This window comes from Myotis daubentonii, chromosome 15 (genome assembly GCF_963259705.1).
Source record: "Myotis daubentonii chromosome 15, mMyoDau2.1, whole genome shotgun sequence".
NCBI lineage: Eukaryota > Metazoa > Chordata > Mammalia > Chiroptera > Vespertilionidae > Myotis > Myotis daubentonii.
The window spans coordinates 12,172,037-12,184,401 of NC_081854.1; the positions used below are offsets into that span (position 1 = coordinate 12,172,037).

General features: G+C 62.1%; 1 protein-coding gene across 2 annotated transcripts; it reads right to left on the bottom strand.

Annotated features, from left to right (window-relative positions):
* Positions 1-2,014: 2,014 nt before the first annotated feature.
* On the bottom strand, positions 2,015-11,712 carry BCAM (basal cell adhesion molecule (Lutheran blood group)). Of its 2 annotated transcripts, none has more exons than XM_059666205.1 (15): positions 11,557-11,712; positions 9,246-9,367; positions 8,448-8,673; positions 8,289-8,359; positions 7,950-8,046; positions 7,659-7,841; positions 7,246-7,379; positions 6,802-6,958; positions 4,744-4,859; positions 4,499-4,640; positions 4,179-4,315; positions 3,882-4,026; positions 3,657-3,801; positions 2,574-2,691; positions 2,015-2,479 (listed from the first exon to the last, which is right to left on the bottom strand). In XM_059666205.1, exons 1-15 carry the CDS (start codon positions 11,636-11,638, stop codon positions 2,474-2,476), a joined length of 1,881 nt encoding a protein of 626 aa, XP_059522188.1. In that variant the 5' UTR covers positions 11,639-11,712; the 3' UTR covers positions 2,015-2,473. The 2 variants fall into 2 exon arrangements, with proteins under 2 accessions (XP_059522188.1, XP_059522189.1); XM_059666206.1 differs by having other exon boundaries at positions 4,179-4,304; positions 4,491-4,640.
* Positions 11,713-12,365: the final 653 nt, after the last annotated feature.

Sequence of the window (12,365 nt, forward strand, 5' to 3'; positions counted from 1 at the left end):
CCTTCACTTCCTGGAGCCCCAGATCCTGTAGTTTACCTCCCCCCTCCCCCCTCCCCCCAGGCCCTCAGCCAAAGTGGGAGGAGGGGTCAGACTGAGGAGGGCTCAGGCTGCCATCTGCATGCAAAGTTGCTGGGATGCTATGCAGATGAGGGATCCTATGCAAATGTATGCCCTCCTGGGAGGTGGGCCAGGACGTTCCCCTCATTAACTTGGGGACCAGGTGTTGGTGGGAGAACCCCTTCCTCCCTGGAGTCTCCTTTCTCCCCTTTCTCCAGACATCTGCTCACTACCCGCCCCCCCCCCCCCGCCCCCCAAGCTCCTCAAATCTCCTCTCACCAATGTCTGCTCTTAGAATGGGATCTCTCTCCACCTGGTTCCTTCCTTCCCTGGGACAATGGACTGCATTTCGCTTTTCTCTCCATTCCTCCATTTCCCTTGGATAAGAATACTATTTAGTCACCATGTCCTGAGCACATCCTCTGTGCCAGGCTTTGCACTAAACACTTCCCACTGTTGTCTCATCAACGTCTCCCAATCACACGGTGACCCTGTGTGTGTGCGTGTGTCTGCTGTATTTTTTTTTAAATATTCAATTCTGTTATAGAGAAAACAATAAAGCCACACGGATAAGGAGACAGACGAAACGAAGGTCGGATGTTAAGAAGCAACTCATGAGGCCTGTGAGACGTGTTAAGAATGTGAGCTGAACACGGGTGGGGGGGGGGTGTAAGGACCCAGTAGCTCCAAGTTCCACGCGTCCTGAGGCGCCTCCCCGTTGGCGACTCCGGCTCTGTTCCATGAGTCCTGCGCCCAAGTCATGCGTGACCCTGGCACCTCCCAGGCGCAGAGCCCTCTGGCTTACCTGCCACTGGGGGTTGAAATCACACCTGGCGCGCATGGGCACGGAGCCAGGCGCACCCCAGAATGCAGGTGTCGGGGACCTCTGATCGCTCGTGCCCCGAACTAAGTGTGTTAACCTGGCCCATCTCTTTTTGTTCCTTGCGTTTGTTTTAAAGGGATTCAACCAACCATGGAACTGGAGCGCCTGAGTCAGACAGGTGAGCTCCTCGGCTCGGGCTGCTCCATCACCCGCCAGGTTTCCATAGCCTCCCGTGACGGTCCCACGGCCACGGCCACGGCCACGGCCACGGCCACGGCCACGAGATCCCATTTTGTCCATTTTGTGGCTGAGCAAACTGAGGACAGCGAGGGGGAGTCCCTTGCTGAGATGAGAGGCTTCTGAGTGCGGATTCCTCTGTGCATGTGCCGCACAGGGGTGGCCACGCCCCCTCCTCATGGCAGCCCTCGCTGGGCCCCAGAGCCCATTCTGTGTTTCTCTTTGTCTCTACTTGACTGTCTCTGCCTCCCTCTCCTGAAATCTATCTGTCTGACTCTAGGGCTCTCATCTCTGAGCTGCCCCAGCCTGTCCCTCCTTTGCGCCCCCCCACACCCCCAGGTCTTTCCACCCCTCTTTCAAATCCCTCTTCCTCAGTAAGTCTCTCTAGCCGGCTTCAACCTCTCTGCTCCTGCTGTGTCTTCTCTCTGCCCCAGGCCCCTCGGTCTGGGTCCCTCCAAGCCACCCCTCCTCCTGCAGCTGCAGGAATGATGCCATACCCAGAGGAGGCAGTTCCATCTCGAATTCCATCCAGTCTACAGCTCAGAGAGGTTTTCCTCTCCCAGCTTTAATTCCCTCCGGGGGCGCTGGCAAGAGAGTCTGGGAACTTTTATTAAGGGGACAGCGCCCCACCCGCCAAGCAGGCACGGGTCCTCAGGGGCCAAGCTCAGTGCCCTCTAGACCCCCGGCATCTCTTTCTTCCATCCTCGGCCAGCTGAGTCACCCTCTGCTCTCTCTCTCTCTCTCTCTCTCTCTCTCTCTCTCTCTCTCATTTCTTTCTCCATGACGTCAGATCTCTCCCAGGTCTTGCGAGGGGGCTGCGGGGCCATGGGGAGGGGAGCATCACCTGCGCCCCTTCCCCTCTCATCCCCCAGAGCAGGCTCTGGCCACAGGATGGTGTCGAGGTGACAGACAGCATTTATTCCAGACTCCAGTGTCCATGATGAGGGGGCGGAGCAGGGGTGGGGATCCAGTGTCAGACTATACAGCAGGACGTCAGGTGGGGGACGAGCAATGGAGGCAGGAGGTAAAAATAGCCTCAGCTAGCCGACCCTCGGAGCCTCGTCCCAGGCCGGGCCCCGGGCTTGGGTCCAGAAGCTATTCTGGGGCCTGGGAGAGTCATACTCCCTGGAGGAAGGTCCCCTCCCACCCACGAGAGAGAGCGAGCGAGCGCACCCTCCCTCCCTCCCAGCAGTGTCTGTAGGTCCCTGCCCAGCCTGCAGAGGAAGGAAGGGAGGGCCGGAGAGGGAAGAGGGCAGGCCGGGAAGGCGGGGGAGGGCAGAGCGTGAGCAGGGCTGGTTCTCTGATGCCTGCAACTCCAGGTTGTGTCCGATGACTGCCTCTCGGAGGCCCTCAGGCTTAGCACTGGGGAGAAAGTGGAAAGGTCAGCCGGTGCCCAGGGAGGCTGCCCCACCCCCAGCCGGTCCCTCCTCACCAGGGTGCCCAGGCCCTCACCCACCTCATCTCCAAAGCCCCCACTGACACGCCTGGCTCCTCCAGAGGCACCTCCCATGAGAAGGCCTGTCTGCTCAGGCCGCTGGGACCCTGAACGGCTCAGCTCTGGCTCCCCAGGCGGCCTGGGGAGAAGAGGCAACATGTTGGAGGTCGTCCCAGCTGGGAAGGCAGTGGGGATGGGGTTGTATTGGATGGAGAAGGACTCGGAGGGTGGGTGGGAATGGGTTGGGGATGATAATGCATTGGGGTGAGGGATGAGTTGGGGCGAGGGTCAAAGATGCTGCTGGGGGTGGAGATGGTGTTGTAGTTGGGGTCAGCCCTGGGGCAGGCTCGGGGATGGCTATGGATTGGAGTTGAGGGTGGCCATGTGATTGGGGTTGGAGAGGAGGTGAAGCAGGGATGGGTTTGGTGTTAGGAATGGGAATGAGGTGGGGTGGAGGGGCCTTGGGGATGGGGATGTGGTTGAAGCTGGGTTTGGGGCTGGTTGTGGGTTGGAGCTGGGATGTGGTTGGGATTGGGGAAGAAGTCGGAGCTCACAGAGTTCAGGGAGTTAGGGGTGTGGTTGGGATGGAGGTTGGAGATGGGATGGTTATGTTGAGGTTGAAGATGGGGATATAGTCGGGGTTGGAGAGGAGGTTAGATGGGATGGGTTTGGGGATGAGGGGGGATTGGGACAGGAGGTGGGGTTGGATGTGGGGATGAGGATGAGATCAGGATTGGAGAGGAGACTGGGATTCACATGGGGTTACGTTGGGTTTGGTGATGGTTATATTCGGGTTGGAATTGGAGGTGGGGATGAGCTTGGGGTTGGAGAGATTAGGGACGGTGTTAAGTGGGGCTTGAGGGTGGCCTTGAGGATGATGGTGGGTTGGGTGAGGCTGTTGTAGCTGGGGATGAAGATGGGGGAGGGGATGGCTAGGGAGGAGGTTTGAGGTTAGAGATGGGATGGCATTGTATTTGGGTTTGGAGTTGAGGATAGGATGCTATTAAGGTTGGGTATGGGTGGGGTTTGGGGCTGAGGTCAGAGTTAGACCTGGGGATGGGGTTGGGTTACAGAGGTCAGTTCTGAGGTTGCGAGGTCACTCACGGAGCCGCCTTTTCCCCCTTTCGGCAGCAGCCGGGGCGCCCCTTGCGTCTCATGCAATAGAAGGCAGCGACGACGAGGAGCAGGAGGCCTACGCTGACAGCCACCGCCATGACAGCGACTCCGGCCTGCGAGGTCTGGGGGGCCACTGGGGGGCAAGACAGAGGGGCGTTCGGCCAGCAGCTCTCCGCCTGCCCCATGTCCTGTCCCACCCCCGCGGTCACTCACGAGGGCCGAAGTGGAAGACATGCCGGGTGCTCCCAAGCGGGTTGGAGGCCTCACAGGAGACGCCGTGTTGGCTCATGGTGTTGGTCAACTTCAGGGTCAGGGAGCTGCTCACCCAGCCCTGCCTGCCGGGGACTGGCTCTGTGGACTGTGGAGACTTGGGTCAGGGCTGGGGTGAGGGCAGAGGTGATGTCCAGTCCCTCAGGAAGTAGGAGAGGGGACATAATGCTTGCATCAGTGTCCCCTGGGAACTTGGGGAGGGTGCCTGTGGCCCGGAGGGTGGAGACGAGGGTCCCTTACACTGTCGCCCTTTTCGCTCCACGTGAGTTTGGGCTCTGGGTAGCCGCGGGCAGAGCAGGTCAGCCTGACTTCTTCTCCTTCTCTCCTGCTGCCCTCTGCCTGGGGGGAAATCTCCTCCGGCTGTAGCTCGGGTTGCCCTGTGGGTGGTGGGGAGGAAGGGCGTGAGCAGGAGGCACCGTGGAGAAAGAGGAGAGCGAGTGAGAGAAGGGGAGAGGGGAGAGGAATAGAGTAGAAGACAGAGGACCAGCCATGGTCCCTTCCCAGTGGTCCTGGCCGCGCACCCCCATCGTCCCCATCCCAGCCTGCCCCTACCCCCAAACCTTCAACCAGCAGCTTGAGGACCCGGGTGCGACTCAGGAGGGGGACCGTGGGCGTATAGGCCTCGCATATGTAGGTGCCAGCAGAATTGAAGGTGATGGAGCTGAGTGAGAGCGTGGGGCCATCCACCAGGCGGACTGCGTCCTGTAGGGTGGGGGAGGGAGAAGAGGCCAGTGGACCGTGAGAGAAGGGGAGGCGGTGTTGGGAGGGAGGGGGTCCCACAGTTGGGGTCTCCTTTCCCTCTCACCTTGGTCCAGCGTAGAGCAGGGGTGGGCAGGCCTTGCACGGAGCAGGTAATGTCTACGTTGCTGTCCAGCGGTAAGGAAAGCTCCTCCTCCTGGCTGAGCTCAATGGGGTCCAGGTCTGGAGGGGGTATAGACGGTCACCTTCCGGGACCCTCACCAAGTTGGTTAGGGGCGCTCAAGGGCTTTTGTGGGTACAGACGTGAATGCACAATAGTCAGCTGAGAATGCCAAGCGCTCCTCGTTGATCCCCCATCTCTGTGAACTCTCCACTCCGCCATCAGGCCAAACCCCGAGCCCAAATCTAGGAGTCTAACCTGGGCCCCTTTCCCTAGAGCGGACGTTTGGGCCCAAGGAGAACGGACAACCTCGCAAGGTGTTTCTTCTCTGACTTTCCGCCCAAACCCTTGCCTTCCCCTCCCCACTGCCCGTTCATTCACCAAGTCTTTCTCTGCTCTGCCCCCCGAAATGGATCTTCCTACTTCTGTGCATCTCTGAACTCCAGGTCCAACTGCCTTGACCACTGCAGTCACCTCCTCACTGGCCTCCCTGCTGGGCTGGACTCTGGGCCCCTGAGCAGCTAGAAGGATCTTTTCAAAACACACCGGCCAGCCCTTCCCTCTGCTTAAAATCCCGCAGTGGTTCCCCCGGACCCTTGACCTAGAGGCCAAGTTCCCTGACAAAGCCAGAAAGTCCGCCCGGTGTGGCCCCTGCCCTCGTCTTTGACCTCATTTCCCACCCTCCTTTCTTGGCCCCCCCCCCCCCCCCCCAGCGCCAGCTACCCTGCTCTCTTCCTGTTTTGCTCCAGCACACCAAGCTGGGTCCGGCCTCAGGACCTTTGCACTTGCTGCTCCCTCTCCCTGGAGTGCTCGTCCTCGGCCTCCAGGCATTTCTGATTCCACTCTCTGGTTTCTTACTCAAACGTCCCCTTCTCAGAGAGGCTGCTGGAAGCCCCTGGTGTGGCCACTCCACTCTCTCCTTCAGCTGTTGAGAGGGACGTCAGCTGTCAGCCCTCAGCTGTCAGCCCTTTCCGGGAACTGCCTCAGCTGCACGGAGCCCCTTGCTCAAGGTCATGCCCCTTCCTCAGGCAGCCCGATAGTCAATGGCTAGTTGATGTGGGGGTACAAAAGCCAGGCCCCTTCGCCCCAACTTGGAACATCCCCGCTTCCAAGTGCCCTGTGGGGCCAACCAAGGCCTTCTTAGACTTCAGCCCAACTTTTCCCTCTGCCCAGTCCTGCTTCCTTCCCCTCCCCGCCCCTCGTAGACGTGGGTGCCAAGGCGCTCCTCATAAACTTCCTGCCTTCAGATCTCCACGGCAAAATCTGCTTCCTGGGGATGCAGCCTGCCAACACCCACCCCCAAACTATGCCTTGCTCGCCCAGCCAATTCCTTACCCCATCATTCTGCGCGAGTCCCTGCAGATGTAGGATTGCTACCCCAAAACGTCTTATTTAGCATTTGCCCTGCGTCTCCCCTATTGGGCCAGGAGCTCTGTGAAGGTGGGGACTGGGCGGACTTGTTCACAGATGTGTCACCAACATCTGGCCCAGGGTCTAGCTCCAGAAAAGGAGACATAAGGAGTGCCCAGGAGGAACAGCGCCTTTGCACAGGGCTGGGGGGCAAGGGGTCTGAGGAGGCTTCTTAGAAGACGGACCCAAGAGACGGGTCAGAAATGGGTGGTAGAAGCATGAGGAGTGACCATGGGCATGAGAGACGCTTGGGTATGAGGAGGAAAATGCCTTGGTGGGGAGAAGGGTCGGCCACAGGTGAAACCAAGCAGGTGGGCCTTGAAGACCCGGTGAGACACCTGGGCTTTCCCAGAGGGCACTGGGGAGCCATGGCAGGTTCTGGAGCAGGGGCAGGCCAGGTGTGTGCTTTGGAAAGGGCTCTCTGCCTGACGGTGTGGGAGTTTGGAGGGGACTGGGGCTGGGTCCCCGGGAGGAGGGAGGCGTTTGGGCTCAAAGCAGGGAGGCGTTTGGAGGCAGGTCTGGGGTGTGAAGGGGAGGAGGCTGCCAGTGCCAGGGCCCCCCCCACCGCCCCCCAGGTTCTTCCAGGGCTCTCACAGGCCACGCGCAGCTCCAGCGTCTTGGAGAGCTCAGCCTCATCAGCAGCGTCATAGTCTAACACCCGGCAGCCGTAGATCCCGTTCTGGTTCCGCTGCACGCTCTCCAGGGTAAAGTTCCCGTGAAGATTCGTGTTCAGCACTTTCTCCTCCCTGTCCTGGGTGACAAGGGATGAGGAACCGGCTCAGGAGCCACCCGGTGCCGCGGGGTCCTGCGACGTCAGGGGTCCCCCAGGCCAGAGCCAGGCATCCCGGTAGGTCGGGTCTCCAGGTGAGGGTCATGTTAGGTCAGAGCCCCTCAAGTCAGGGGGCAGAGGTCGGGTTAGCTCTTGGGTCACTGGCCAGGCTCCTGGCTACGCCAGGGCCACCCGGTGAAAGGTTAGAAATCGGTGCGGGTCAGTATGTCACAGAGGTCAGGGTCCAAAGGAGCAACGGGGTCAGTCACCTGCAGGCGATAGAACATGTACTCGGGCGTGGGGTTGCCGTCCCCCTGGCAGATCAGCTGGACGGAGTCGCCCTCGCGGACCCAGCCCTCCGTGGTGGACGGGCTCACCCAGAACTGCACGTGCTCCGTGGGGTCTGAGGGGAAGGCAGGGCGGACAGGTCAGTATGAGACTTGGGGCCCCAGTTCGGTAAAGGGGGATGCAGTACAGAGTTTAGTCGTTAAACTCCCAGGGGTTCAGAGTGCTATGGGGTGGGGGTCAGAGGTCAGGTGGAGCTCGTGTGACTCCTTGAGGTCGTATTGCAGCCTAAGGTGGGGAATGGGGGGGCCAGAGTGTCGGTCAAGGTTGGCTGGAGGGTCCGGCCTCCGTGAGGTGTGGAGTCCAAGGTCGGGGAGGTGGGCCAGGGTGGACTCACAGTGCAGGGTGAGGCTGAAGGGCGGGCTGTCCAGGTGGCCGTGCTGGGCCCGGGGCAGGCTGTAGTACGCGGAGCAGTGGAAGCTAGCCTCCCGGTCCTCCTTGTGGACCCGCAGGTACAGGGTGCTGGTGAGAGACTGCAGGTTGGAGGCCTCGCGCACGGTGCGGGTGGTCATGTAGCTATCTGGGTGGGAGGGAGGGAGGGAGGGAGGGAGGGGCGTCAGCCAGCCCCGGTCCCACCCCACCCACCCACCCACCCACCCACCACCAGCCAGGCTCCTGCCCCGCTCACTTGAGTTCCTCTCCATGGGCACCTGCAGGGGCTGCCCGTTCCGGTACCACTTGATCTGGGGGGCCGGGTTCCCATTTTGGCTGTGGCAGGTGGCGATCTGAGGCGGACACAGGCATGGCCCGGGGTCTGAGCCAGGACTCAGATCGCTGGGTCCCCTGTTCCCTTAGAAGTTCTCCCCCCTCGGATCCAGGGTTCTGGGCCCCCATTCCCCCTCCAACCCCCCGCCCCCAGGATGCAGGGGTCTGGCAGCCCCGCCCCTCCAACCTTGCGACCCAGGATTCTAGGCGCCCCCAGCCTGCCTTCCCCTAGGACCCTGGAATCAAAGCCGCCCCACGGTACCTCCTGGGCAGAGTCGTCCATCACAGACAGTATCCCTTTGTTGGGGAAGACTTTGGTGGTCTCTGGCTTGACTGTGGGGGAGATGTTACTGTCAGAAACCCCTTCCCGGGCCCTCCCCTGCCCCACACCCTGCCCCGCCCAGTGCCCACAGACACTCACCAAACACCTGGAGCTTGGAGGTGGCCTCGGCAGTGCCCGCTGCCGCCGTCACCACGCACACGTAGTCATGCTCGTCTGTCACCTGGGCCTCCACCAGCACCAGGTGGCCCTGGCCTTGCAGCTGGTACTGGGGACTGCGGCCCCGGGAGGTGTGCACCCTGGGCTTCACCTCGGGGCCCTGCACCTGGGCCTCGGCGAGGAGGTGGCGGGCCCCGGAGCGTTCGACCTGTGGGCAGGGAGGGCCTCCGCTCAGGGCTGCCCGCTGCCCGTTTCCGCGTCTGTCTCTCTCCAGGTCCCTTCCTCTCTGCTGCTCGGTGGCTCTCCTCCTGTTGTTACCTCTCTCGGTCCCTCTCTCTCTCTCTCCAGCCCTCCCGCCCCTGTTCTCTATCTGTTGTCACCTTTTCCTCTCTCTTTCTCCGTCTCACTCTGTTCCCACTTCTCTCCCGCTACCACCCTCTGCCTGCTTTTTATTTTCTCTCCTCTTTCTCTCTCGTTAGTCCCACCCCCAGTCCTGCGTGCTTGGTGTCAGTCTCTGGATTCTCTCTCTCTCTCTCTCTCTCTCTCTTGCCAGCACTTTGAAGGGGGGACTGGTCTCAGCTGGGCCCCGGCACCAGCTGAACCTGAAGAATGCCTTTCCTTGCTGGGCCTCAGTTTCCCCAGCGGTCGAATGGAAAGGCAGCGAGGTGGTGTTCTTAGGGCCCTTCGGATTCCGATGAAGGAAGGAATGGGTGCAGCCCCCTGGGCTGACTTTCAGGTCCCCGTCCACGGCCCCCACGGCCCCCAGCCCCAGGCACTCACCAGGAACCACTTCAGCAGGAATGGGTTATGGTCCCCCAAAGGGGTGCAGTCCAGGGTGACTGTCTCCCCCCGCATCACCTCCACCAGCGGGGCCACGGACACCTGCATTCCCGCCTGGACGCCTGCGGGACAGCGACTGGGCTCTGGCCACCGCCACTGACGGGAGAGCCCTCTGGACAGAGCCCTCCCCCCCTTCCCCCCCAGGATCAGCTGCTCCAGCCTCCCTCCATCTCTCATCTCTGTGTCTCTGAGCTCAGACCCCATCAGCATTTCCCTCCAGCTCTCCCTTCACTTGCAGAGCTAAGGGCTCCTCCCCTGGCCACACAGGCCTCCGTGGCCTCCATTCAGTCCTCCTGGGGTGTCGCTGCACCTGTCCCTGCTTTTACCACCATGCCAGCGGTTCTCAACCTGTGGGCCGCGGCCCCTTTGGGGCTCGAACGACCCTTTCACAGGGGTCGCCTAAGACCATCGGAAAACACGTATATAATTACATATTGTTTTTGTGATTAATCACTATGCTTTCATTATGTTCACTTTGTAACAGTGAAAATACATCCTGCCTATCAGATATTTACATGACGATTCATAACAGTAGCAAAATTACAGTTATGAAGTAGCAACGAAAATAATGTTATGGTTGGGGGTCACCACAACATGAGGAACTGTATTAAAGGGTCGTGGCATTAGGAAGGTTGAGAGCCACTGCTCTACACGAAACACCCTTCCAGGGCAGGGCCAGGGCCAGGGCAGGGCCAGGGCAGGGCCAGCTCATCCCGTTGCCTGCACAGCCTGCGCAGGGCCTGGCTCGCGGTGACGGGAGCGGAGTGTCTCCATCTCTGCCTGTGTTGTGTCTCTCCTCCTGGGGCTCCATCTCTTGGTTCCGCCGTCCCTGCCTCTGTCTCTCTCAGCCTCGGGGCCTCTCCCTCCCAAGTGGGGGGCTGAGGTGGGGTGTGGGCTGTGGCTGGGCCTGGAGCTGAGGCGGATGGGTGTGTGGGGGTGGTGAGGGGGGGACAGGGCTGGGCAGGTTTCAGGAATGTGGGAGGGACAGGCTGGCTCAGACATGCCCGGCCTGGCGCCAGAGCCCCCTACTCGCCCGTGGCCCCCCTGCCTCTTTGGTAGAGCAGGGAAGGGGTAAGGTGCATCACCTCACAACAGGATAGGATTGAGGCCCCACATCTCGGGGCCTGCAGGAGGAGGGAGGGGCTGGGGGGCTGGACTCCTGGGTCTGAGGGAGGAGGGGCTGGGGGCCTGGACTCCTGGGTCTGAGGGAGGAGGGCTGGGGGCCTGGACTCCTGGGTCTGAGGGGAGGAGGTGGCTGGGGGCCTGGACTCCTGGGTCTGAGGGGAGGAGGTGGCTGGGCCTGGACTCTTGTCCCAAGATCCTGGCAGATAGAGCTGCTCTCATCAGGAAACCACGCTCTCTCACCCTCTGGGCTGGCATCCTGGCATCAGCTCTCATTTCTTAGAACTTCCCCCCCCCCCCCAGCCTGGCCCATCCCTGCCCCTGGAGACCCACTATTTTGCTATGCTTGTGCCAGGGGCCTGGATTCCCAGGCACCCACCTCTGGCCCAGGCCTGTCCCAGGGGAGGGGGCACGGGGCCAGCCTGCTGCCTGGGCTGGGGCTGAGCAGCGGAGAGCGAGGGCGGAAGGCAGGACCGCCTCTCTTCCCCAGTTCCTCTCCCGCTGCTGCCAGCCGCGGGCCCGCTCCCCTCCCACTTCCCCACAGGTGTGCGGACTAAACTGGGGCCCAGGAAGGGGCAGTGCCACTAGGAAACACTTTGCTCACTGTCACTGTCCAGGGCTGGCCTCCGGCCCTTCCCCGAGGGAGGCGGGCTCTTCAGAGTCTGGGCTCTGAACCCCTCCGATGCCCTGATCCCTGGGCTCTAGCTATGGGACTCCGCTCCTCTCAAAACTTGAGACGCTCAGGAGGGGCGCCCCGGGCTGTGGTCTCCTGGGCCCTGGGAGGAAGCCATGCCAGCCACCAGGGGCTGGACCCCTGGGTCTGAGGGAGCAGGGGGCCCGGGACCCAGATCCAGGCGCAGCGGGCGGGGGGGGGGGGGGGGTCCCAGCTCCTGCGGTGGAGTGGGAGGGGCTCTGACTTCCCGGGTGGTCTCTGACCAGGGCTGTGGGGTCCCCAGCTCCTCTGCCCGGCTGCCCCCAGATCTCTCATTGCTCGGACGCCCCCCATGCTCCATACCCCTCCTTCCTGGGGTCCCCAGGTTTGGCTTCCTGGGGTGGGTAAAAGTCCCTTTCCCCTTCAGTCCCCGGGGGCCCCCATCGCACCCTGCCACCAGCCCCAGCCCCAGCCTACCTGGGTGCGCCCCCAGCAGGAGCGCGAGCACCAGCAGCCGCGGGGCCCCGCGCATCTCGGCCCAGGCGTCCGGGGGCTCCATGTCCACAGCGGAGGCAGCAGCGATTAAGCCCCAGCTGCGGCGGGCGCCGCCGGGCTGGGAGGAGGAGGCCCCGCCCCAAGCCACGCCACGCCCTCCCGGCCCCCCTGTTCCCCCCAAACCTGGGCGCCAGGCCAGGACCTCCCACTGCCCCGGGAGGACCTCCCAGCGCTCTGCCCAGAGCGGTGCTCCCTCTGTCTCTAGCCCCAGGCTGCGGCTCACGCGGACCAGCAGCCCAGACCCGCGGCGGGCGGCTTGCCAGACCAGTCCAGCCGGTGCTGGGACCTTCGCACACAAGCGCGGACCCTCTCCCCCTCCGACCAGGGGCCTGTGCATGTCACCCAGCACAACCAGGGGCCCTCCCTGGCCGCTTTCAGCACAACCAGCGGCGCCCAGCCTGACCAGTGGCCTAGAACTGCTTCTCCCAGTTTGCCCTGGGAGGCCCCTCCTGGAGCCGGCGCTCTGGGCTGCTTTCCTGTCTGCCCACTGGTCTGGAACCTTTCAGTTTAATCTCATACTAATGGTCTCCAAGCTGCAGGTCTGCCCAGGGTGTGTGTGTGAGGTGCTCTCTCTTAAGCTAACCCGGTAGGGCCGTCTCTCTCTTCCCCCATCCAGGGAATCCCAGGAATGCCACCCCCCTTCCTGCCTCCTGCTTCCCTTCACTCCCTACCTAGGGGGGAGGGGAGGAGAAGCGGGCTGGCAGCAGCAGGTGAGTGGGAGAGGGGAGGAG

Bases quoted from the DNA above. Each gene is read 5' to 3' on its own strand.
- BCAM (XM_059666205.1), bottom strand. From the start codon at position 11,638: ATGGAGCCCCCGGACGCCTGGGCCGAGATGCGCGGGGCCCCGCGGCTG. The intron at 8,674-9,245 runs GTGAGTGCCTGG...CCCTGCCCACAG, and splicing joins TCCTGCTGAAGTGGTTCCTG to GTCGAACGCTCCGGGGCCCG. The intron at 4,316-4,498 runs GTTTGGGGGTAG...CACCACCCACAG, and splicing joins CCTCAAGCTGCTGGTTGAAG to GGCAACCCGAGCTACAGCCG.